This window comes from Mandrillus leucophaeus, unplaced genomic scaffold (assembly GCF_000951045.1).
Source record: "Mandrillus leucophaeus isolate KB7577 unplaced genomic scaffold, Mleu.le_1.0 Scaffold1296, whole genome shotgun sequence".
Taxonomy (NCBI): Eukaryota; Metazoa; Chordata; class Mammalia; order Primates; family Cercopithecidae; genus Mandrillus; species Mandrillus leucophaeus.
The window spans coordinates 292,062-317,148 of record NW_012101250.1 but is presented as its reverse complement, the minus strand read 5'-3'; the positions used below and the strand labels follow the sequence as shown (position 1 = coordinate 317,148).

Sequence of the window (25,087 nt, the reverse complement as noted above, 5' to 3'; positions counted from 1 at the left end):
TTCACCATGTTGGCCAGGCTGGTCGCCAACTCCTGACCTCAGGTGATCCATCCACTTCGGCCTCCCAGAGTGTTGGGATTACAGGTGTGAGCCACTGTGCCTGGCCTATGTATCAGGTTTCAGCTAGTGGGGCAGAGAGGACCAGGGAAGTAAATATAACCAAGATTTCCATATAGTCCAAATGGGACCCCCTTGATCTCTACAAAGCCCCCATGGTCTTAGACAGATCCATGGATAGTCCCTCTTATCCTAGCCCCAGGAATTGTGCTATGCCAGATCGATGTCTTGATCTTTTCCATGACCTCTCATGATCTACCTTCCCAGATCCAACATTCCCCAAATCTTGTTGAGTGCTTTCTCTGCCAGCCATCATGCTAGGTACAAGGGGCACAAGGGTGAACAAGGTGCTATAACTTACCAGTTAGGAGTATGACAGCTACAGATTCAAATCTGGGCTCTGCTCTTCATCAACAGTATGACCTATTTCTGTGAGCTTCAGTCTTTTGTAGAGAGAAAGCATAGTACCTACTTGCCAAATCATCACTGACTGCTGCTTTCAATTCTCTCCAGAGATGGCAGCAAAACCCTGGCAGACTAGAGCTCAGGGGAGAATGTGAGGACCCTCATTCCACTGCAGGGAAGGAGCAGCAATCTTGGAAAGGTGAGAAAGCGGATACATCAGGGCTCCAGGGATTCAGGGATGACTTTTAAAATTAGCCATGGAGTCTCCTACACATAGCTACACCTGGGCTAACCTCAATTCCCTTGCCCAGACTTGGACTTCAAAGTTGCTTTCTTACCGTGAAACTGTTCTCTCTGCACTTACTGGCTGTGTGCTGGGCAGAGGTCATTCCCTCCCCCTACAACCCCACAATTCCTCCCAGCCCCAGGGCAGACAGGCAAAGGACTTGCCTACTTCTGTAGGGCCTGGGGATGGGGATATGGCAGGTGGCTCAGGGTCCCATGGGTTCACCCTTTCTTGCTCCTCTCTATGCAAGTTTCAAAACATCAGAATCTGCTTGGGAAGCTGGGTGCCTTGCCTGCCTGCTTGCCCACCTTTTAGTCCAGAGCTAGTCCCACCATCCCATCTCTTCACTGCAGCCCTGCCCCACAAGAACCCAGCAAAAACATCTTGGTGAAGACATTTATTTAATATGGGGGCGGGTGGGGTATTGCTGTCTCTGTCAGTGTGTATAGGGTGGTAGGGAGACAACTAGAGGGACTTCTGTCCTGGAGTAGGAGGCTGTTCTGGCCCCAGGCTGGGGGATGGGGAGCAGACTGAGAGGGGAGGGGAGGTGTGTAAGAAAGGTAGGGTGAAGCTCTGCACACATCCCCGGGACCACAGTCCCGGCTCACCCAGTCGCCAAAGCAAGAACCGAATAAATAAAGTGCAACCGTGGGGCTGGGGGTAGGAGAGGGAGGGCACCGGGCGCACCCACGCCCACAGCCCACATTCAGTGCTGCCAGGTCTGGCCCACCTCCCAGCCAGACCCTCTTTTGTCCAATCACCCCAATGTCTGTCCCTCCACAAGCCAGGCAGGGCCTCTGTGCAGCTACTGGAGGTAGCGATAGGCTTTAAAGCAGTGGTTGCCAGCATCAGCCACCACCACGTGGCCATCCGAGGTTAGTGCCAGGCCCTGTGGACCATACAGTGGTTCTGCAGATGTGTTGATATAGGACAGGAAGGAGCCAGAGCTGTCGAATACCTGGGGAAGGAGTGGAGAACGGAGGGAGAGGCAAGATCAGGCAGATGAGAGTCTGTTTTGGGGGAATGGGCATATGGGACACAGCAGGAAACCTCCCCCTCATGTCATTCCCAGGCCTTACTCACCTGGATGCGGCTGTTGCCCCAGTCAGCCACAATGATGTTTCCATTGGAGTCCACAGCTACTCCTGTGGGGGCGTTGAACTGCCCATTGCCTTCGCCATGGGAGCCAAACTTGAAGAGGAACTCTCCATCGGCACTGTACACCTGGCGGGGGAAGGGGCTAGGGACTGGGGACCTGGCCTCAGGCCTTGGAGGAGGACAGGGTGAAGTCCCAGGGCTGAGGACCCCCACCCAGATCTACAGCTAAGCCCAAATCTGCTTCATAGACTTCACATCCATGTGCCCTACTGCCTACTGGACAACTCTTGCTGATGTCTGTTGGGAATATCAAATCTAACAGCTCATTTTCTCTGGGAAATCAGTTCTCTCAGTTCTCTATCTCAATGACTGGTGCCACCCAGCTGGCCATGAGTCACTCTTGACTCCAATTTCCTCTCTGCTTGATAAGCCAATGAATTAACACAACCCTTAATTCCATCTCAAATCCCCCTCTCAAATCTACACCCTACGCATACACTGTCACGTCTTTCTCATGGTCCAGGCTCACATCATTTCTCATCTGGATCACTGCAAAAGATTGATCTTCCTGCCTCAGTCTTGCCTCAGCCTGAGTGATCTAAGACACCCAGGACTGCATCACTCCCCTGCCTGCAATACTGTGACTCCCCATAGCTCTTGGGAGGAAAGCAAGCCCCTTAAGGGGGCACACAAGCCTCACCCTCAGCTTTCACGGTCCGCTCCTCAAGTTGAGTCTGAACTACTTGTGATTTCTCAAACACACTATCAAGGTTCCCATCTCCATTCTTGGCTCTTCCTGTGTCTCAAACACTCTCGTCCTCCTCTGCCTTCCATTTAATTCCCACTTGTGCTTGAGGTCCTCCTCAGATAGTCTTTCCTGAATCATACATTTCAGTATCCCTTCCCACAGTTCCCTGTACCTTCCTATCACAGAATCTGTTACATCATATTGTAACTTTTTGGTTACCTTTTTCTCTTCCCTACTAGACTATACTCAAGAAGACACAGAATACATTTGCTTTGTGCATCACTGTATCTCCAGCTTCTAGCATACTGCCTGGGACAAAGCAGCCATGCCATAAATGTGTAAATGTGTATTGTTTGAGTGAATGATCTCAAGGGGAAAAGGAGGAGGTAAAATAGGAGTCTTGTGGAAGAGAAAAGGATGTTGGGACAGTGGTCACGGAGGGAGGGAGGACACTGACCTTCACTGAATGGTTATGGAAGTCCGTTACTACAATCTCATTCTTGTTGTTCACAGCCACAAAATGGGGCCCTGAAAATACAAAGTGGTCTTCAGGGCAGTAAGCTGGGACACCGAGTGGGATGGGGAAGAGTATCTGGGAAGATAAAGCTAGGGTGTTAGGAGAGGGGTGCGGTCTCTAGGACTGAGATGACAGGGCTAAAGTATAGGGAAGTGGGATCTCCAGAGCCAAGATATAAGAGGAGAGGGCCTTTAGAACTGGAGTATCTAGTGGAGGTCTCTGGAACAGGGGTATCAGCATAAATCTTGGAGCTGTCCCCCCATACCTGCAAAGTGGCGGTCAGTGGCCCCACGGCCCCCAAAACGGCCAACCAGTTTGCCATTGGGCTGGAAGGTAAAGACGCAGCAAGACTTGTTGTCGACCACAATGATATGTCCATTCCGGTCTACGGCCACTCCCTTGGGGCCCATGAGGCGGCCAGCTCCAATCTTGGTCTGGAGGAAGACAATATCCATAAGAGGTTTTATTCTGACTAGTGGGGATAGTAGTTCTAACCCAGCATCAAAGCAGAACCTTGGGCTGGGGAAAGAACAGTGAGGAGGAGGAGGTAGGTTTGGATCAGTCCAGACCCTGACCACCCAGAGGCACTAGACTGGTCAGTTCAGCTGGACACCAGGGTAAGTAAAGTGACAGCAGGCCTCTCACCTTGAACTTGCCCTCAGGGGAGAAGATGCTGACCCAACGGTTGTCATAGTCTGCCACAATAATGTCTCCATTGGTGTCCACTGCCACACCTGTTGGGCGCTGCAGCTGCCCAGGTGAGCGTCCTCGGACCCCAAAACGGAACTTGAACTGGCCCTCATTGGAGAACACCTGGAGCAGAGGAGCAAGGGAAGGGAGCAGGTAGGAGGGGTGACACTGTGGGCACAGACAGAAGGGAGCAGGATCTTGAGGGAGGAGACCCCCCCACCACCATTTATTCAGTCATTCAACAAGCACTTACTGACAAAAATCAAACATGGCAGCAGGTCTGGGGGAATGCAACAGAGATGTGAATGGGGTTGTGAGAACATGAAGGGATGAAGGGGAATGGTGAAAAAAGGCTCCAAGAGAAGAAGATATCTCAACAAATAGCCTAATAAGGATGCCACATAAACCAAATTCGGCCAGAAAAGGAAAAGGAAAGGCATTCGAGCAGAGTGAGCAGATTGTAAAAGGCACAAAGTCAAGTATGGGCACCACTTGAGGACCTGTCCAGTGTGGCTGGACTGCAGGGAGGACCCAGGTGAACAAAAGAAGGAATTATGTTTTATCCTGGGTGTAATGAGGAGTCTCTAAACATTTCCAGGCATAGCAGTGACAAGATCAATTTTGCTTTTAAGAAAGAACATTCTGGCTGTAGGGAGGAGTCAAGCTGCCCAGTCAGAGGCTGTTGCAGTATTCCAGTTGAGAAATGATGATGGCTTGGACCAAGGAAATTGGCTGGAGGGAAGCAGATGGACTCAAGACACATGTAGGAGGTAGACTCATGAGACTTAGTAGCAGACTGGAATGGGGTAGGTGAGAGAGGAGAATGTATACAAGAATTAGTTCATTCAGGCTATGAGGCTGACAAGGAAATCTTCCTCCTAGACAGAGTGAACCTTTCAACCTCTCCCTTCTCCAACCGTCTCCACTTTAGCTGCCCAATATGCTCGGGTCTCCCTGTCCCAAAAGCACCTCCTTTAATCCTCCTTCCCGCTTTAGCTAAGCTTTCTGGCTTTTCCTTCATAGTCAAAACATTACTCACTACGTAAGTCTCATACACTATGCTTTGTTATAGGCTCTGGGGACACAAGATGAACGAGAGCCAGGAGCGGCCTTGGAGAACTCAAGTTCTGGGCATTGGCCTTGCTCTTGGATTCAAACCTGTGCCTTCCTTAATGGACTGGTCTCCCCGTCCCTGCCCCAGCCCAACCCCATGTCTTAGTCCTGCAGGGCTGTTTAAACTGATACCACCAACATGCGTCCCTTTCTTCTAATGTGGGTCTTCTACTAAGCTCTTCTCTGGCTGACCAGCACAGCTCTTGGGTTCTGCAGTGGTCCCCTGTGGCAGGACAGCACTCATCAGTATGAGAAGGGAGATACCATGAGCTCCACAAGCTAAATAGAAGTGAGGGGGACTAAAAGGTACAGGTTCAGCAGTGAGGTAATGCCCCTCCAGTTTGAGCAGCTCAGGTTCTGGCCCAATACTGATGAGGCTTGGGGATGTCTTGTTCTTCCAGTCCAATTCTATCCCACCCCTGACACCTGGCCAACTCTTACTCATCTTTCCATTCTTAGAATTTCCAGGTCACTTGTTCAGAGAAGACTTTAATGACCACCCTCCACCCTACCAAATCAATATGCACACATCAACTTAGGTCACCAGGATATATGCTTTACAGCTCTCTTCATAATAATTATCATTTTGCAGCTAAATAACTGTTAAATATCAGTGTCCCCTTCTAAGGATGTAAGCCTCGCATGGCATAGGGACTGCATCTGTTTTGTTTGCTGCTGCATTTGCAGTACTGATATGGCATTTGGCACATAGTAGACATTCAACAATGAATGAACTCCCCAGCTCAATCTCAGACCTGAACTGGACATCTCCACTTGAATGTTGCATAGCTATCTCAAACATCTGCAAAAGCGAATTCATCAACTTAAACCTGGGCCTGCTCCTGAATCGCAACACCATCTACCCAGTCCACAAAGTCCTGCCATTCTTGATATTTGACGACTCAGCAAAATCTGCCATTCTTGCTTCCTTAATATCTCTAGAATCTGCTGGTGTCCTAGTTTGGTCCTTAACATCTCTCTCCTATACCAAGGTATCTGAAAGTAGATCCCTGACTTCAGGGATCTCACAGTCTAGTGGGGGAGAAAGACTTAAACCAAAAAAAAAACAAAACAAAATCAGACAAAAACAAAAACAAACCAGTGATTCCAGTAAAGTATGAAAAGTACAGCAGCAAAAGTCTGAGGGAACTGAGAAGAATGTGATTTAACATTCTGCCTAAGGGAATGAGGGAATTTTCACAGAAGAGCTGATAAAACTGGGAGCTTACACAATTACACAAGGACATAATATATACAAATCAAATCATTCACTCAGAATCACAAAATGTTTTTTGTCTTCTGTCAGCTGATGCTGGTTCCACTCAATGAGGGGGTCTGCCTCATCCTCCAACATAGAAGGGTCCAAAAGAGAAAACGGTCATGTCGTGAGGATCCCAATCCCCATGTACTGAGAGGAGGGGGGGCGGGGGTCAGACCTCATCAGGGAGCCCAGCCCATGCCAGCCCTAAGGACTCCAGAGTAAGAGAAGCAGAAACTCAACTTAGAAATCTGAGCCAGGCTCCTAGCAGTGGCGACACAGAGGACAGGTGGAAGTAGAAGCAAGAGGAGGACTGCCATAGAAGTAGCAGGTGTTTGGAAGAGAGTGGAGCTATACCAGGTGTTCCCTCTCGATTCCCCACTCTGAAACAATGGGGAGACCAGGTGCAGTGGCTCATGCCTGTAATCCCAGCACTTTCAGACACCAAGGCAGGAGGATAGCTTGAGCCTAGGAGCTCCAGATCAGCCCAAACAATATAGTGAGACCCTGTCTCTACTAAAAATAAAAATAAAATAAAATAAATTAGCCAGGTATAGTGGCATGCGCCTGTAGTCCCAGCTGCTTCGGAGGCTGAGGTAGGAGGATCACTTGAGCACAGGAGGTCAAGGCTACAGTGAGCTGTAATCATAGCACTGCACTCTAGCCTGGGCAACAGAGACCCTGTCTCAAACAAACAAACAAACAAAAAATAATGAGGAAGCTCAGCCCCCTCACCAGGACAGACAAAGTGGCACTTATCTGTGCATGTGAGCAGGGAGCACACCTGTGTGTGTGCACAACAGAGAAGGGGTCCCAAATCTCAACTTTTATGCCAGGAAGCATTCCTAGGGAGTTGGAAAGGAGCTGGAAGGTGTCACTGAGTAGGGACTCAGCACCACCTCATTACTCCCCTGCAATCCCCTCCTCACTATTCAGGCGGGACCCAAATGCCTTTTATGCTGCACAGGGCCTCTCCATTCCTCTGCTCTTAGAAATAGGGTAGGAGTAAAGGCAGACTGGACAGAACTGGGAATATGGCCACAGAAGAGTCCCTGGCACTTTTAGACTGTTAGGTGAAAAGCAGGGGTCAGGGAGTAGCCATCACTGAGGGAAAGGACCTTAGTACAGCTGAATCAGTGATATGAGTACTCAAGCAGGGTCAGAAAGTTTAAACGTATAGGTGTTGAGAAGTAAGGATCTTCAGCGAAAAGTTTTGCTACCCAGTAAAATGTTTCGAAGAAGTAAAGTGCATGGTAGTTAGAAACAATCCCCTATAGGATAAAATAAAAATTCCACACTCCATCTCCAAAACCATTTACAATCTGACCTCAGCTACCCCCGGCTTCTAATAGTAATCTACCTCTAAGCCTGCTGGGCTCCTTCCAGTTCCCTGAACCACCTCCTCCAGCTCTTTCCCACCTGCTTGCCTTTGTTTACAGCCTCCACCTGGATGATGATCTTTTTAACAATAGCTAACATCAGAAGTTTCACTAGATGTCAAGTACAGTACATCATTTAACACTCCCCACAACCCTATCAGATATACTTTTCCTAATTTTACACATGAGTTAACTGAAGCTCAAAGAGGTCATGTGACTTGTTAGTATGTGACACAGCTAGATTTCAAGCTCAGGTGTCTGGTTTCAGAACCTGAGCTTTTAACTGCTCTGCTGTGTCAACTACCCTGGTACCCACTGTACTAGGCTCTGAGTTTTTACTACAAGAAACAGAGAGAGAAAAAGGCACATTTCTTGGCTTTGAAAAGGAGCTCACAGTGCAGCAGAAACCATGTCCATTCAGTGTGATGTATGCTATAATCAGCTGTATGAGGTTATGGGAGAGGCAGTGGGAGGAACACCTATGAGGTTATGCTACAACTTCTAGCCACTGAAAGATACCCGCTTTGGCCAAGATACCCCCATGTGACTGTCTAGCCAACCTGATAAGTGCAGAGACTCCAGACAGACTACATACATTCAGGAGTCAGGTAAGCATGTTGGAAGACAGCAAGGGAGGGCAGGCCTGCATCCTGGCCACCAGGAGAAAAAGGGAGAAAGTAAGAGGCTCAAGGAGAGGCAGAAGGGAAGGAGGAATGAGCCAGATCTTTGCAGTCCAGGAGCTGACCTGGCCTAAGCCATGGCCTACAAAGGTGAGGCTACAAGCATAGTAAACTCTGGTTTCTGACTGAAGATGCTGGTTACAGTTGTGGCCTATGGGAATGGGGTGGCCGGTGGGTGCATAAGGGGTGATCCTTTGATTCACCGCTGTTAAGGAATGGTACTATCTGCAGGGTTCCATCTTTCCAGGAGGTGACCTGTACATTCCATCTTTTCAGGAGGCTGTAGCTTGAAAACCCTTATTTTGGTGGTGGAGTCGAGCGGTAAAGGTGCTTACCTGAATACACTGGTTGTTGCTGTCTGCTACCACGATGCGGCCGCTGCTGGCTGCGGACACACCTTGTAAATTGGTGAATTCACCTTTCTCCCTTCCACGACTGCCTGTGGGAAGGGATGGGAGTGAAAACAAAAGAATTCACTCAGACGTCATTTTGAACCTCCCTTCCCTCCCCACCCACTACCTGAGCCTGGCCCATCTGGCTCTGCCCTGGGCTGTCTGTACCAACACGGAAGACGAGCTCATCCTCAATTGGGTTGTCCTTTCGTTTGCCGCCTGTGCTGTACATGGAACTGGGCCTACGCACTGCCTTCTGGCGCACATGGCTGCCGGGGCCGCCAGGGGACTTGACACGGCGCTTCACATCGTCGGGGGAAGGTGGCAGGTCCCCAGGACGCAGGGCACGCACGCGGAAGGGGCTGCCGCGCACTGGCTGCCCGTAGAGCAGCACTGAGAGGAGCAGCTCGCCTTCCGTGCGCGCTGTGTACACTAGCTCATATGTGCCATTCTTGTGGTCCACCACTGGCACCGGAAGGCGCGTGCCGTCCGGACCGGTGATCTCTGCGCGCAGCTCAGCACTGCCTGTGCGCACCAACCGCCCGTCCTTGTCTTTGGTAGTGACAGTGAGCGAGGCAGGCTGGCCCACTAGCGCCTGGCGCAGGCCCTCTCCGGTGGCCACCGTCTCGTGTGCAGTGGCGCTCGTGGTGAGCAGTGCGCCCAGATTGAGCACGGATCGCCTCAGCCCGTCCACCTCAAGGACCAGTTCCAGCTGTGCATTCTCGTGTGGCCGCTCCGGGAAGGCCTGTGCCGCCAATGCCGCCAGCCGCTCTCTCATGTGCTTGCGCACCAGCAACACCTCCGGGGCCGAGCCCAGGCGCAGTGCCTGCTCTGCGAAGCTGCAGCTACTGCCGATGTGTTCCTGACCCTGGCGCAGAGTGTCCAGCTGGGTTTGCAACACCTGAGGAGGGGTAGAGGGAGGAGTGGGTGAGCAGACTGGCACAGGGGGAGTCTCTGTGATTACTGAAGTTGTAGCACTGTGGCATAAAAGAAATACAAGAGGGTGCCTGTGGACAGAGGACACAGATGCCCATAGCACCTACTGAGGGCATGTGAGGAGGCAGAATATCTAGGCTGGGGAATGGGGAGCTGGTATGGAAGACAGAGGAACAATGGAGGCAATAAAACCATCACAAAGGACGATGGTAGAAAAGGGTGAACACAAGACACACCTTCTGTTTGGCCCCACAAATGGTCTCCAGATCTCTGACCAGAGCCTGCTTGCGCTGCTGCAGTGCTTGCTCCAGGTCTTCGAAGGCTGCACCGATCTGGGCCAGGGCCTCTGCCTTGCGCTCCTGCAGCTGCTGGCTGATGCCCCCAACTAAGGCAATTGCTGCAGACAGCTGTGGCAATCTGGAGGGGGAACATCTCATGCCAGAGTTGCTGAGGGTGGCTTTGCAGAAGTTTCCCTTCTCCCTGGGGACCCTATTGCTGCCCTCGTGGAGATCTCCTTCCTGAGACCTCCCTGAGACTTCTATGTCTGCCCTTCCCAGACCCTTTATTCCCCTCCCACACCATCCCTGTGGCCCCACCAGCCCAGGACCCTGCCCAGTGCCTACCGGCCACGCACAGCCTCAAGCTGGCGCTGCAGGGCTGCCTTGTGCTGCTCCACCACATCCCTCAGCAGCACTGTGCCATGCTCACGATGCTCCCCAGCACGGCACTCACCACACATGGCCGTCTCACAGGCCTCACAGTAAAACTCCATCGTCTGTGGTACAAGGACTCCAGTTGGGTAATGGCTAGACATCACACTTCTTTGTCCCCTCCCCTCCCCACTTGCCCTCCCTGCCCCTTACTTTCTAAGTGCACCCCCTACCTGGACCACTCATCTAGAGCAGTACCCTTTCACCCAGCCACTCGGCACCCCCCAATGCCTCTCCTCTCCTCCCACCCCAAGTCCCGGCCTCACTGGGCCTCGCTTGGGCCCACCTTGCCTTCATGGTTGGGGCAGGAGAGAGGGCGGCCAGCCACTGCACTGAGGGGGTGGGGGTCCTCCGGGTCGTGGGCCCCATCAGATGCCTGCTGCATTGCCTCCATGAGGCTACTGATGAAGAAGTTGTTCTGCAGTGCCGAGACACCCTGCTCTGGGAGGATGGACGTCTGCCGGCATACTGGACAGGATAGTGTCAGGCTCTGGGCAGGGATATAGTTTTGGAGACACCTGTCCAGGAAGAAGGAGAGTCGAAGACCAGAGTGAATGGGGTAGCATAAGTGCACCCTTCCTTATACTTCCCATGGGTGCCGACCCCTTCCCTCACAGGTGTGCCATTATACTTCATTTTAAAACCTCTCTGCTTGACACATCTCATCTGCTAGCAGGTATAATGGCCTTGCCTCTTACAACTGAGGAACACATCCCTGACCCCTCTCAGAAGAGCAGACTATCCACATTCCTCACAGTGTGCACACAGGCTCACCTTTCACAGGTGTTCACAAATGCTTCTCATAGGAATATGCAACTAGGCACCCCCTGCCCAACTTCTTTAACTCATTAAACATTTACTATCTACTCTTGCCAAATTTATGCCAAGCTCTGGGGACAAAAAGATAAAGCACATTGCCTACCCTTAAAATACTTCCCATCTACAGAGAAAAAAGTCACAGGAATAGTACAGAAGTAAATAGCATGATGACTAAGGGAATGGGTCCTGGAGCTAGGCTGCCCAGGGCAACACCCCATCGGTCACCTGTTATACTGTGTGACCCCTGACAAGTTACATAACTTTGGCAAGTGAAGGACTCTTCCTTTGTAAGATGGAGAAATACAGACTTCACGGAGTGTTAGAGGATTACATGTAAAGTACATATTTATATTTGAAGAGAATTAAATGTAAAATGCCTGATTCACAATAGCACTATATATGGTAGGCTACTTGTATTACTTATTGTTAATATAAGGAATGACAGATACAGTGATAAGGAAATGCATCTGGCTCAGGTAGGTGGAGAGGGTGTCCAGGAAAGTCTTCAGAGAAGTTGATGTAAACTAAATCTTCAAGGATAAATAGTTGTTAGCCTGACCAAAGAAAGGTGCAGGCAGAGGGGGAAGGGTAGTCCAGATACAGAAGGCAGCAAGAAGCAGCATAGTATGAATAGGGAACTGTGAGCAGTTTGATGTGGCTGGCTAGAGACAAAGTCCAAGGCAAGGAATGGTGAGAGAAATCAAGGAGCTTAGAAGTTATCCCACCAGCAATAGGAAGCTGCCAGAGAGTGGTATAGCCAGGTATACATTTTACCAAGCTCCTCTTCACCACCTCTGTGTGGAGAGTGAATTTAAAGGGAATGAGACAGCAGATGGAGTGGAGGGGGGCAGGGGGGAGGGTGGCGAGGGCAGTGGCATCAGCTAGTTACCATTTATTAAGTGCATATGTGCCAGGTGCCATGCTCTCTGATTTGTGTTTCTGTTAGCAGGAGGAAGGGCAAGTGGCCCAAGGTAACAACAGCAGTGGGTGCTGAAGCCTGTCTTCAAATGCAAAGTATGTGTTTAACCAGTATACTCTTATAATAATCTAGGCAGGAAGTGAGGAAGACCTGGATTTAGGCAGTAGTAATGTAGACTATGAGGTGGAAACAAATCTGAGAAGTGTTTAAGAAGGAGGGAAGGTGGGAGGTGTTTTCTGATTAGATATGGGGAAAAGGGAGGTGATGAGTCTTCATTGACTTCCAGCTTCCTAGCTTAGATAACTGAGTGGATAGTGGTGACATTCACTACGATGAGAAACATACAAAGAGGAGTAGCTGTAGGAAAGTTCAGCCTTGTCCTGGTTGAATTTACTGTAACAATAAACATCCAGGTTGAGGTTACCAGTAGACAGTTAGGAGAATGAAGATTAGAGACATGAGATGGGCAAGCCATCAACATTTAGATGGCTTTGGTAGCACTGGGAGAGGATGAGATCAGCCAAGAAAGCATAGATGGTGATAAGAGAGAGGGACAGAGCACTCAGCAAAAACTGAATGAGGACAACAAAGACCAGGCCGCGAGGCAGGAGGAGCAGCAGTGTTAGAGCAGAAAAGTGAGTGGTACATTTCCAGGAGGGAATGAGTAGTCACCAGTGTCAAAAGCAGCTGAGGAGTTGGGTAAGGTAAGGACAGGAAAATGTCTACTGAATTTGGCAAATGCGAGGGTACTTTGTCTGTAGGGAAAACAGGGAGGGAGTGGCAGAAGAAGGAAAGCTTGACTGCTGGAAGTTAAGTGAAGGGGAGCTTGAAAGTTCGAATGAGAAGGAGGTTGAGGGGTTGGATGGTGCTAGAAGGGGACAAGGTGACAAAGGGTTTTTACCTGTTTGGCATGGGAGTTTTGAGCTTGCTTATGAATGGAAGAGTCAGGAGAGAAGGAGAAGGGGAAGAGACTAGAAAACTGAGAGGACAAGATCTTGAGGATTGGGGAGTGCAGAGGATTGGGGAGTGCCTCGGATTGGCCTGAAGAGGAGGACTGGATGTCAGTCTCTGAATGGAGGGAAGGAGGAAAGGAGAGGAGGATGTAGAGGGGTACAGGGGACACAGGAGAGTGAACGATGGAGGATTCAGGGGCCTGATGATGGCTCAGATTAGTCACTGATGGGAGGGCAGAGGACACTTACTAGAAACAGATATGAGAACTGAAGGCAGCTGTATTTGGGGACCTCAAATTTGTGGAGTGAAGATCTGCATTGTGCAAACTCTCCCATATCCTCAATCTCATGCCTTAATGTTTCCTATAACTTAGGATCTTAATTAAAATCTGACAAACACTATGTGCCAGGCATGATTCTAAGTGCTTCACAAGTGTTCACGTATTTAATTTTTTTTTGGTTTTTTGTTTTTCTGGTGTTTTTTTGTTTTGTTTTGTTTTGTTTTGAGATGCAGGCCTGCTCTGTCACCCAGGTGGGAGTGCAGTAGCACAATCTTGGCTCACTGCAACCTCTACCTCCCGGGTTCAAGCCATTCTCTTACCTCAGCCTCCCAAGTAGCTGGGATTATAGGCACATGCCATCATGCCTGGCTAATTTTTGTATTTTTAGTAGAGATGGGGTTTCACCATGTTGTGATTTCTTAATTCCTTGACCTTCTCATCCCCAATGATCTTTTCCCCCTTCCCATGCTCCCACTAACACCCATTTCTCATCAACTATCACTGCATTTCAACAATTCCACTCTATTCTTCAGCAGCTTTCTTCCCAGCTCACTGAATCTAGTGTTTCCCCATGCAAAATACCTTCTAATTCAGCAATATCCCTTTCCTATTTGTCAAGTGTACCTGGCTCACGATAGCTTCCTAACTGGTCTCCGTTTCCACTCTTGCTCCTTTATAATCCATTTTCTCCATAATAGCTAGGGTGAACTTTTTACATCAGATTATTTCCCTGTATGGGTGTGTGTGTGCGTGTGTGTGTGTGTGTGTGTATGTTTTTTAACTCCAATGGTTTCCCATTGCACTTAGAATAAAATCCAAACGCTTTCCGAAAACCTACAAGCTCCCCCTTAAACTGCCCTTATTCTCTCCAATTTCACCTCATCCCACTTTCCTCCTCACTTGGCCACACTGGTTTCTTTTCTGGTATCTGAACATGTCCTGTCTACTTCTTCCTCAAGAACTTTGCACAGATTTTTCTATTGCCTGGAAAAGTCTGTCTCCTTCTTATCCTCAGAACTCAGGTGAAATGTCACCTCCTCAGAGAAGCCTTCCTTGATGACTATATAGAATAGTTCTTGCCCCAAACACCCCTACTTCTCTCTGTTTATATCCTGCAAAACATTAATACAAGCTGCAGCTCTGGTTTTCTTGATTGCTTACTGTCAGTGACTGCCCACTAGAACATACTCTGAGAGCAGAGACCAAGGGATACAGTGAGAGCTCTGCAGTGAAAACTGGATTCAGACCTCAGCCATTTACTTGCTGTGTAGCCTTGGAAATATTTCTTTTATTTTTTTATTTGTTTATTTATTTAATTTGAGATAGAGCTTCTCTCTGTCACCCAGGCTAGAGTGCAGTGATGTGATCACAGCTCACTGCAGCCTCCACCTCCCAGGCTCAAATGATCCTCCCACCTCAGCCTCCCGAGTAGCTAGGACTACAGGGGCATGCCACCGCACCCAGCTAATTTTTAAATTCTTTTGTAGAGACCACATCTCACTATGTTGTTTCCCAGGCTACTCTGGAACTCCTGGGCTCAAGTGAACCTCCCACCTTGGCCTCCCAAAGTGCTGGGATTACAGGCATGAGCAACTGCGCCTGGCCAGAGATATTTCTTAATTACCTACTGACTTTGAACCTTAGTTTCCTCCTCTCTAATATGGGGATACCTGGGTGTGGTGGCCTGCACCTGTAATCCCAGCTACTCAGAAGGCTGAGGCAGGAGGATCACTTGAGCCCAGGAGTTCAAGTCCACCTTGGGCAATACAGCAAGACCCTCATCTCTAAAAAAATAAAATTAAATTAAAAAATTAAAACAAGCTGGGCACGGTGGGCCTGTAATCCCAGAACTTTGGGAGGCTGAGGTGGGCGGATCGCAAGGTCAGGAGTTCAAGACCAGCCTGGCCAACATGGTGAAACCCTGTCTCTACTAAAAATACAAAAATTAGCCAGGCATGGTGGCATGTGCCTGTAATCCCAGCTACTTGAGAGGCTGAGGCAGGAGAATCACTTGAAACCGGGAGGCACAGGTTGCAGTGAGCCAAGATGGCACCACTGTACTCCAGCGTGGGTGAGAGAGAGAGACTATGTCTCAAAAAAAAAAAAACAAAAATCAAACAAACAAACAAAATTAAAATAAAATAACAAAATGAAGTTAATAAAGTATCTGTTGCAGGGATTAAGGAAATCAGTATGTATAAATCACTTAGCCAGTCTCTGGCGAATGGTAAGCAATCAATACGTGGTAGCTATTGTTATTAAAATTTCTCAGCCACTGATTTTCTCCAGGAGTGCTCAGTGATCTGGGCACAGGAGAAAGTGCAGAGACATCCAATTTTGGCTCTGATCCAACATTGAGCTTCTATTGCATGGGCTTTGCAAAGGATAAAGACGTGAAAGAACTGCAGGGGAGCCAGTCAGTCAGCCACAGGGTCCAGGATGGGCAGGAAAGAACGGGAGGCCAGCATGCAGTTGGTGACTGGGAAAAGAGGGAGCAGTCAAAGGGGCTAGACATTTATATTGTATCAAAAGTGGTGTAATGGGAGTGGGGTAATGGGAGCCAGGAGTGGAACGTTGGAGTTTATGACTACAGATAAGATTCTGGATGAAAAGATTCAGGGCATGGTTGGGAGGGAGTGTTAAGTGAGGTGGAATGGGGGACAACCCTGAAGAAATAGTTAAGAACCAACAGGCACAAGAGGGTGGTTGTCCCCAGGTTGACAGAAGAACTTGAATGGACAAGAAAACTGAGGCCATTTCCAGTTGATAAAGGAGAGTGGGCAGTGGAGCTGGAATCTCAAAGAGCAGGGCTGGCAGGGAAGCAGTATCCCTTGTGCAGAGCCAGGTTTCAGTTGGGGCAGAAGACAGAGGAAAAGTGTGGATAGAGGCAATGGTGAGAAGACCCAGGGACCAGGCCATCCAAGAAAGAACAATGAGAGATGAGGGACCGAGAGAATACTGTCAAAATACAGATGCGATCACACATAAAACCCTGCAAAGGCTTCATGTGGCTCTCAGGGTAAAGGCGAAATTCCCTAACAGGTCTACAAAGCCCTAGGTGGTCTGGCCTCCACCTACCTCTCCAGCTTCATCCCATGCTACTCTCAGTCACACTCACTCTGCTCTAGCCCCACCAGGCTTCCTCCAGGCCTCTTACCTGACATATTTTCTCATGTCACATGGGTTTTTCCAATGGTCTTCCTTCTGCGCAGAATGCTCTTCCAACTCCCTTTACCTACTTAACTCCTATTCATTCTCTGAATTGCTCCTCAGGGAAACCTTCCCTGATTCTCCAAACCATAACAGATTCCATATGACAATCTCTCATAGCTCGGCACTTTATTTGCAGCACTTACTAAAAGTTCTATTTATCTATAATCTGGCTATATGATTATTTGATGACTATCTTTCACTAGACTGTTAGCTCTTTAAGAGTAAGCATTATAAGTGTGGGGTACCTTAAACACTCTACTTGATTGTTACCCATTCTATGCTTGTAACAATATATCACATGTTCCCCGTAAATATGTAAACTATTGTGTATCCGTTTTTAAAAAGAGTAAGGATCATATCTGTTTTTGCTCATCACTGCATACCCAATGCCTAGGACAGGGTCTGGCACATAGTTGTTCAATAAATGAATATTTGTTAAATGAATAAATGATTGATAGAAGCCTAGAGGCTGGGGTGGGTTGCCATTCACTCAGTACCTGAGGACAACAATGAGGACAAGCAGGGAAGGACAGACCTAGCTTCAAATATCCTCCTACTAGTCATAAATTGCTGATGCCAAAGCTGGTTGAGTCTCAACACTGTTTGATTTATCAGGTGGTGTCAAAAGCCGCCTTGAGGTTTGGGAAAGGGCAGAGAAGGCCCTATTCTGGACAGGAACCATGGCCCAGTATTACAAGCTTATGGTTCTCTCACAGGTTCTTGCCCCCAAAACCTCATTTCCTGCAGGTTGGGGTTCACCTGTTCTCCTCCCAAGTAAGCATGTTGCCCTCACCTACTACAGGTTTACACATGCTCCCTCAGGAGAGCCCACAGGATCCTCATCCCTCCCCAGTACACACATCCCCTCACCTCTCACAGAAGGTGTGCAGGCAAGGAAGAACCTTGGGGCACTGGTACCGATCCAGGCAGATGCTGCATACCAGGAACTGCTTGTCCATCGGCTGGACCTCTGGGCCAGGGCTGTCCTCCCTCTTTGCCATGGCGCCCACAGTTGGCTCCTGCCACTCACACCAGCCTCTGTACAGAGAGATGGTCAGCACCAGGGAGTCCAGCACTTCTTCTCCCCACCCAATCCCCGCCACTCAAATCCCCTGCAGAGAACTTGCCCCCACCTCTTCCCTGCTAGGGGCAAGACAGGGCAGTGACTGGAAGGATCAGGGTGATGTGACCCCTGAGCCTGGTGTTCTGTTTAAGAGCACAGATGTAGGATTAGACTGGGTTTCAAACCTGGCTCAGTCTCTCACCAGCTGTGTGAGCTTGGACAATTCATATAACTTATCTGAGCCTCAGTGTCTTAATTTGTAATTACAAGAATAATAATTTGAAAGTGTGACATAGTGTATATTGAGTGCATGGTACACAGATGTCCATTTTCACTGACACACTTATCCTTCATCTCCTCTGCCTCCCCCAAATCCTCCTCCAAGAGACCTGAATGGAGTGTCTCCCTTTGACTACCTGTAGCTCTTCCATTTATCCCCTGACCCACCTCTTAGTACAACTACCTGAAACTGCACTCTTTTTCACACCCAGTTAGTATCAAGTTCAGGATTGCTTCCTGAATATCTTAAACCATTCTCTCCAATCCCACAGCTACTCCCCAACTCCAATTCAGGCGACCATCAGTTCTCTCCTGGAATACAGCAATAGCTTCTTAACTGGTGTTCTTGTCTCCTCACTGACACCTTTCCATCTATCTTCCTCGCAGCCAGAATGTTTTTAAAACACAGATTTGATCTTGTCACTACTCTGTTTAAATTCCTTCAATGGTTCTCCATTGTCCAAAGTCCTTAAATTGGCCAATGAGGCTTAACTTTGCCCCATACCTTTTCTACAACCTCATGTCTCATGAGTCTATGATCAATCATTCTTGCTGGTTTTTTGTTTTGTTTTTTTTGTTTGTTTGTTTGTTTTCCCAGTTCCTGGAAAACTCCTTGTTCTCTTTTGCTTCTGGGAGATCACCCATTCGTTCTCTCTGTCCTGAGATCCTCCTCCTGGCCCCTTTTCCTGGCTGATGTGACACCTACGCATCTTTCAGGTCCCCATATAAATGTCACCTCCTTTAGAAGACCTTCCATGACTACCCAGAGTCTGGCGTGGGTGCTCTACCTCTGTGTCCCTCAGCACCCTGTATTTACTCCATCCTAACTCTTAAAAGCTATGCTGTGATTTTCTTGTTACTTCTCTGCTTTCTCCACTCCATGCAGTGTTCTTGAGGGCAGGCATTTTATTTATGTATTTACATTTTATTTTATGTTTTCATTCTTAGCACTTAGCACAGAGTCTGACATAAAGATTGACCTATACTTATTGAACTGATTTCAGGAATTCAATAAATATTTACTGCCTACTTTGCACAGGTGTTAGGAATGGAATGATAAAAGAGATATGGTCACTGTCCCTGTGGTGGGGAGGTGGTGGCAGATATTCTAAAAGTAAACAATGGTGGCAGGGAAGCGATATAAAGAAAAAATGGATGCTGTGAGAAAGAACACTTTTGATTGGGTCACCAGGGAAGACTCTCCAAGGAGGTAACTTTTAAGCAGAATTCTGGGTGGATGGGAGAAAAATGGTATGGGTGAGGGTGAGAAACAACAGGGAATCAGGAAGGGAAATCATTCTAGGCTCATCACTGCATACCCAATGCCTAGGACAGGGTCCTATAAATAAAAAGCTTCTTTTATTGGAGCCAAGTCAATAAAAGCAAGAGGTGAGTTTGGGAAGATAGGTGGAGATGAGATCATGAAGGACCTTATAACCGCCATTAAGAATGTGATTTTGGCTGAGTGCAGTGGCTCATGCCTGTAATACTAGCACTTTCAGAGGCCAAGGCAGGAAGATCGTTGAGCCCAGGAATTGGAGACCAGCCTGGGTAACATAATGAGACCAATATCTACAAAAAATTTAAAAATTATCTGGGCATGGTGGTACACACCTGTAGTCCCAGCTACTTGGGAGGCTGAGCTGGGAGGATTGCTTGAGCCCAGGAGGTGGAGGCTGCAGTGAGCCATAATCGTGCCACTGCACTCTAGCCTGGGATGAGACAAAGTGAGATTCTGTCTCAAAAAAAAGTGATTTTATCCTAAGTTGGAGGGGGGGATGATGTGGTTTATAAATCAGTGAAAATAAATTAGAAAGCTACTCTGGCAGCTGTGAGAATTGAAGACAAAGAGAAACAAGAGTGGAATCAGAGAAACCAGTTAGGAAGCTACCAAAGTTCTTTGGGTAAGATAATGCAGGGTATCATCTGAGCTACAAGCAAAAAGCTGGACTGATTTGAGAAATATTCATTGGCCAGGCAAGATGGCTCACATCTGTAATCCCAGCACTTTGAGAGGATGAGGAAGAAGGTTCACTTGAGCTCAGGAGTTGGAGATCAGTCTGGGCAACATAATGAGACTCCATCTCTATAAAAATAAAATAAATAAAAGAGAAATCAAAAGGACATCAAGATGAACTGGGTGTGAGAGGGATGTCAATTATGACTCCTAGCTTTATCATTTTAGCAAATGATGGGCCATGAATGGAGACAGTGAGAGCTGAGGTGGAGCTGATTTGGGGCATTCTGTTCTATGTATGGTAAGTACGATGTGTCTCTGTGATGTCCAGGTAAAGCTGTCAAGTGAGAAACAGAATACAGGAGCTCAAAAGTCTGGGCTGGTTACTGATTTGGGATCACTGGCATATAAATGGCACTTACAGCAATGAAAACACATGAGACCACCTAGGGACAGAGGGCAGACATGATAAGAAAAGGGCCTGGCACAAGGGAGGGGAGCTAGCAAAGGTGACTGAGAAAGAGATCCTGAGAAATGGTAGGAAAACCAAGAGAGTGTGAAACCAAAGAAATCAACAGAACAGTGCAAGAAAAAGAAGGGGTGAAATAAGAAACAGACTGAAGAGTGTCCACTAGATTTGGCTGTGGTGGAGTGGCAGGGGCAGAAGCCACATCAGAGTGACTGAAGAGTAAATGGGAGATGAAGTTAACACAGCAGATGAGACAATGCATGGCAGGGATTTGGTCATGAAGGGTGGCAGAACAATAGCTGAATTACTCCAAAATAGGCAGTGACTAGGACCAGGTCACCATTGTCTATGCTGTTAGATGCATTACGAGCCTTTTTCTGAAGACTGTGAATGAATGAATGAATGAATGAATGAATGAATGAATGAATGAATGAATGCATGCAGGAGGGAGTCTAGATTTGGGGAGGGATAGAAGGGCTGAGTTGCTGTGCCTTTTGTTTGTGTAAGAGTGGGCCTGGGTAGAGTGGGAAGGGCATGCCTGAAAGTACCCTCTCCTGATGTGGGCACTGGCATCCTGATGTTCTCTCTACCGTTGTAATGGGTTCTGGAGTCTGAAGACTTAATACCAGGAAAACATAGCAGGAGGGAGGACAGATTGAAGGTTGGCAGAAGGACCAGGAGGCGGGAGGCAAGCTGAAGCTTCTGTCTGGTGAAGGGAAAGGCTGGGAGGAAGAGTGGGAGTGGTCTGCTGGGTCCTGCTGGGGTAGCTGGATGCCAGGCTCCACCTCTCTCCAAGCCTAGGGGCTCTCCCAGACTGTCACACAGGGGCGGGGATTGGGCTACCTCCAAGGACTAATAGCTCCTCCCCACCTCCTCCCCTTCCTGCTTCAGTTCGCCTCCCAGACTTACTGGGCATGCAGCCGCTGAGGCCATACCCCTGCCTGAATCTGAGATTCTCTTCCTCCCGTGGGGTCCTAGCTCTTCCATCCCACTGTGCTCTAGAGATTTGCCCCTAAGATCCTATAGGTGGTGGTTCAAGTGGACTGTTTATCACAGCAGACACTTATAAGGCCTTGGTCTCAGAGCTGGACTTCACTCTCCTTCCTCAGACTGCCTTCTGCTATCCCTGCATTGGTTATTCCCACCATCCTTTATGGCTTAGTTCTCAAGGCACCTCATTCCCTCATTCAGCATTCACTTGACACTGCTGCTAGGCCTGGGGACACAAAGACAAATAGTCACAGCTCAGCCTTCATGGATTCCACAATCTAATAAATAGGTTACTGCAATGCAAAGTGGTGAAGACCATAATGAGGAAGCACCAATTGTTCCAGGAGTACAAAGGTTACCTAACCTAGATCTGGAGCAGGGATGGGTCCAGAGGTTGGAAGCCAACCTTTCTCCTAAAGAAAGTAACTTTAGTAACTCCTAAAGAAAGTTACTTTCTCCTAAAGAAAGGACAGACACTGTGATGGGAGGGCTAAGAAACAAGATGGAGAGGTAGGCAAAAGACACATGATGCAATGCTTTGTTGGGCTTATTAAGGAGTTGAGACTTTACCCTTACCTGCTAGGGGATGAAGGATTTATCCAAAAAGCAAAGGAAAACCTTGGTAGTGGTGAGGGCTATTATGTATAGAGTGACAAAAGTACATTTTTGGCTGCTGTGTGGAAAATAGTTTAAAGGGCAAGGATGGAAAATTAAGAAACTGCCTTGATTAGGAGAATAGCAAAGGGAGGCCAAGATAAATGAATTTTGCAGGGGGATAGCAACAGAACTTGGTGGCTGAGTATACATATGAAGAGTTAGGGGAGAAGAAGGAATTAACAGACGATTCTTTGGAAACTCTCAAAGAAGAGCAGTTTGGATGAGAGGATGATAAGTTCGGTGTTTATCTTTTAAGGTTTTTTCATTTTTGTTTTTAAGAGACAGGGTCTTACTCTGTTGTCCAGGCTGGAATGTGGTGTTATGATCATAGCTCACTGCAGCCTCAAACTCCTGGGCTCAACTAATCCTCCTGCTTTGGCCTGCCAAAGTGTGGGGATTGCAGGCATGAGCCACAGCACCCAGCTAGAGTTCAGTGTTTAATGTGATGAATCTGAGGTGCCTATAGGATGTAATTCAAGTGGAGAGGTCCAGTTGGCAGTTGGCAAGATACGCTGAAGCCTAAGAGAGACGTCTGGCCTGGAGACATGAATTTGGATGTTGGTGTAGAGATGGTTCCTGAAGCCATGGAAGTGGATGACATTACCCAGAGAGGGTAAAGTGAGAAAGGAGGGCCTATCACCAAGCCCCAAGGAACCTCAATATTTAAGAGATAGGCCCAGGAAGCAGAGTCTGCAAAGAAGATTGAGAAGGCACAGTCAGAGAAGCAAGAGAATCAGGAAACAGAGATGTCATGAATGGCAAGGGAGAAGAGAACTTCATGAACAAGGGAGTGAAACGCTGCAGAGGTCCCATTATTTAAGCCCCAAAGAGGCTCTCATTAATCTCAGAGCGTGTGGTTTTCAGGGGATGGAGGACAGGAAGCCAGATCCAGGGAGTCAAGCAACAAGCTGATTGTGAACAAATGAAGACAGCCAGTGCTGACTCCACTAGATCCTGGACATCTGCAAAGTATGTGTTTCAAGGCTTTTCAGTTTCTCCAAATTCTCAAACAGCATTAATTTCCCCCAGGACTTCCTCCTACAATCTCACAGGATTCCCAGCATACATGAATTACACAGCTGTGAATGGAGGTAACCAAGGCATTGTTGAAAATGGATGTGAGAGGCCAGCTAGGCTCACTTGCTTGCTAAAATAACTCACGTCTACTCACTAGCTTCCAGGTTTATCTGATCATTTGAGACCTCAAAAAAATGACAAATGACTGCAGGTTACAGTCTTTGGGCTTTCTCTGAAACAAATGAAGCCTTGGATGAGGCAAAGTCCTTAAAGCCAATGAATCCTTTAAATAAGATTGGCAGGGAAGCAAAGCAATGAAATTCATGGCCATCTCCCCCAACACTGCCAGACTGAGTAAAGTGAATGAACCATTCAATCAGACTTCTCTGGGCACATTGTGGGCCAGGTCCTTCAGCTGAGAAATGGAGACACAAAGCTGAATCAGACACACTCCCTGTCTTTCACAAGTTTTTAGACTAATGTGAGAAACAGAAATGGAAACACGTAACTACAATGTGATAAGTACCATGATGTTGACATGTTCAAATTGCTACAGCAGCAAACTGGAGGAAGTACCTAACTCTGAGGGTGGTATAGAATAAAGAAGGCTTCCAGAGGAAGGGGTATTTGAGCTGTCTTGAGGGACAAATAGGGCATGGATATGTACATTGGGGAAACAATGAGTAAAGAAACAGAAACAAGAGAAACTAAGAAATACGGACCAGATGGACAGACTGCAAATCTCAAAAAGGCGAGGTTATACATGATGCTTTTACATCCTAAAAGCATAAAAATAAATAAATCTAAATAAATGAATAAAAGACACCGCCACTCACCTACCCTCACAAGCCAGAACCCTGGCAGTCTTATCAATTATGCCTTTTCTTTCACCTTTCAGATACAAGCTATGACTACATCCTCAATTCTGCCTCTGAAAACGTGGCTAGGTTTAAAAAGTGAGGAGATCTAGGATCTAGTCTTGACACTGTAGCTAACACCACTAACACAAGGTGAAACTCTAGGCAAGTTCTGACCCCATTCCCTTACTTGTAAATTGGGAGAAGAAGGGTGTTTTCTCAAAATCTGAGACTCCCAAGGTTCCCTCTCAAGCCAAGAGTCTCTACAGATCATACCATGAGCCCATGATTAAATCTCATCTTGTACTACCTCGATGATTTGACTTCTAGTTTTCACTGTTAGGCTAAATGTGTTAGAGGATGGTCTTAGTTCCCTCCCCTCCACACTCCCCCCCAACACTCCCCACCCTGCCCCCTGGTAAATAAATGTTTGCTGAGTTTTAAGTCACCTGTGACACTCTACGAATGCTCTCTATTCTAACCACAGGATTTTTCTGCTTTTTCTGAACCTGGGCTATACTATCTCAACTACGGACTTTTTGCTCAAGTTCTCTCAGCAAGAATGCCATTGTCTCCTAAGTGGCTGTGGCAGTACTTGGCATGCAGGAAGTACTCAGTATATGTTGGTTACAGGAGAGCCCTGTTTACATCTCTGCAGTTCCCTTTCATCAGAGAGAGAGATGCAAAAGTAATGGCAGTAACAAGACAGTGAATAAAGTCCCAAGAAGAGAGACCTCTGCTTATATAAGGAAGCTTTTCCACAGCAGAAGGTAGCAAGTGCTCTGTCACTGGAGGCATACAAGCCCAAAGAAGCAGGGCTCCTGTCAGGCCTGCAGCTCTGATTCCAATTCTGCAGCAAATCATCCCCTGCTTAGGGGATGAATGGGCACCAGTGGGCTAGACAGACTGGCCAGGAGAGACCTGTGGTATTTTCTGCACCTGCTCTGACCTCCCAGATGTGATCTTCCTGCTAGGGCCAGTCCTGAGTTTCTGTTGTCCACATCAGAGAACCCCCACACCAAGAACAAACCCAGGGCCTGCCCTCAGTCGAACTGACCTCCCTGGGGTGCAGCCTGCCCCTCCAACCTGCAACCATCTGTCCCTGCAGGTTTGCAGCCCAAGATCTGAAGCCAATTCCAGAAGGGAGGAGGTCAGAACCAGGGAGGGGCCTGGGGTCCTCCAGGCAGGGCTCAGGCTACAGGAGAACCAGAGGGGTCCTTTCCCACAAAAAAACAGCCTCCACATGAGGCTTCCTGTCCACAGAGCAGTGCATGGGGAGGAAAGGGTGTCCTCCATCCTGACTGGTGGGCCTGTGGGTGCCAGAGGATGGAAGGGGCGGGGGGG

At 48.0% G+C, this 25,087-nt stretch overlaps 1 protein-coding gene across 2 annotated transcripts in view; it reads right to left on the bottom strand.

Moving 5' to 3' along the window:
- Positions 1-1,130: 1,130 nt before the first annotated feature.
- TRIM3 (tripartite motif containing 3) overlaps positions 1,131-25,087 on the bottom strand; it is a 25,120-nt gene continuing 1,163 nt past the window's right edge. The window contains exons 1-12 of one of the 2 annotated variants that reach the window (XM_011972491.1): positions 24,801-24,960; positions 17,325-17,492; positions 10,556-10,787; positions 10,183-10,334; positions 9,796-9,976; positions 8,792-9,524; positions 8,567-8,670; positions 3,757-3,924; positions 3,377-3,545; positions 3,052-3,122; positions 1,832-1,972; positions 1,131-1,706 (exon numbers count right to left, since the gene is read on the bottom strand). In XM_011972491.1, coding sequence (XP_011827881.1) covers positions 1,554-1,706; positions 1,832-1,972; positions 3,052-3,122; positions 3,377-3,545; positions 3,757-3,924; positions 8,567-8,670; positions 8,792-9,524; positions 9,796-9,976; positions 10,183-10,334; positions 10,556-10,787; positions 17,325-17,455 — 2,235 coding nt within the window. In that variant the 5' untranslated portion in view covers positions 17,456-17,492; positions 24,801-24,960 and the 3' untranslated portion in view covers positions 1,131-1,553. Of the gene's footprint in view, positions 1,707-1,831; positions 1,973-3,051; positions 3,123-3,376; positions 3,546-3,756; positions 3,925-8,566; positions 8,671-8,791; positions 9,525-9,795; positions 9,977-10,182; positions 10,335-10,555; positions 10,788-17,324; positions 17,493-24,800; positions 24,961-25,087 lie in introns of those variants that run through there. The other variant, XM_011972492.1, reaches the window with a different exon arrangement.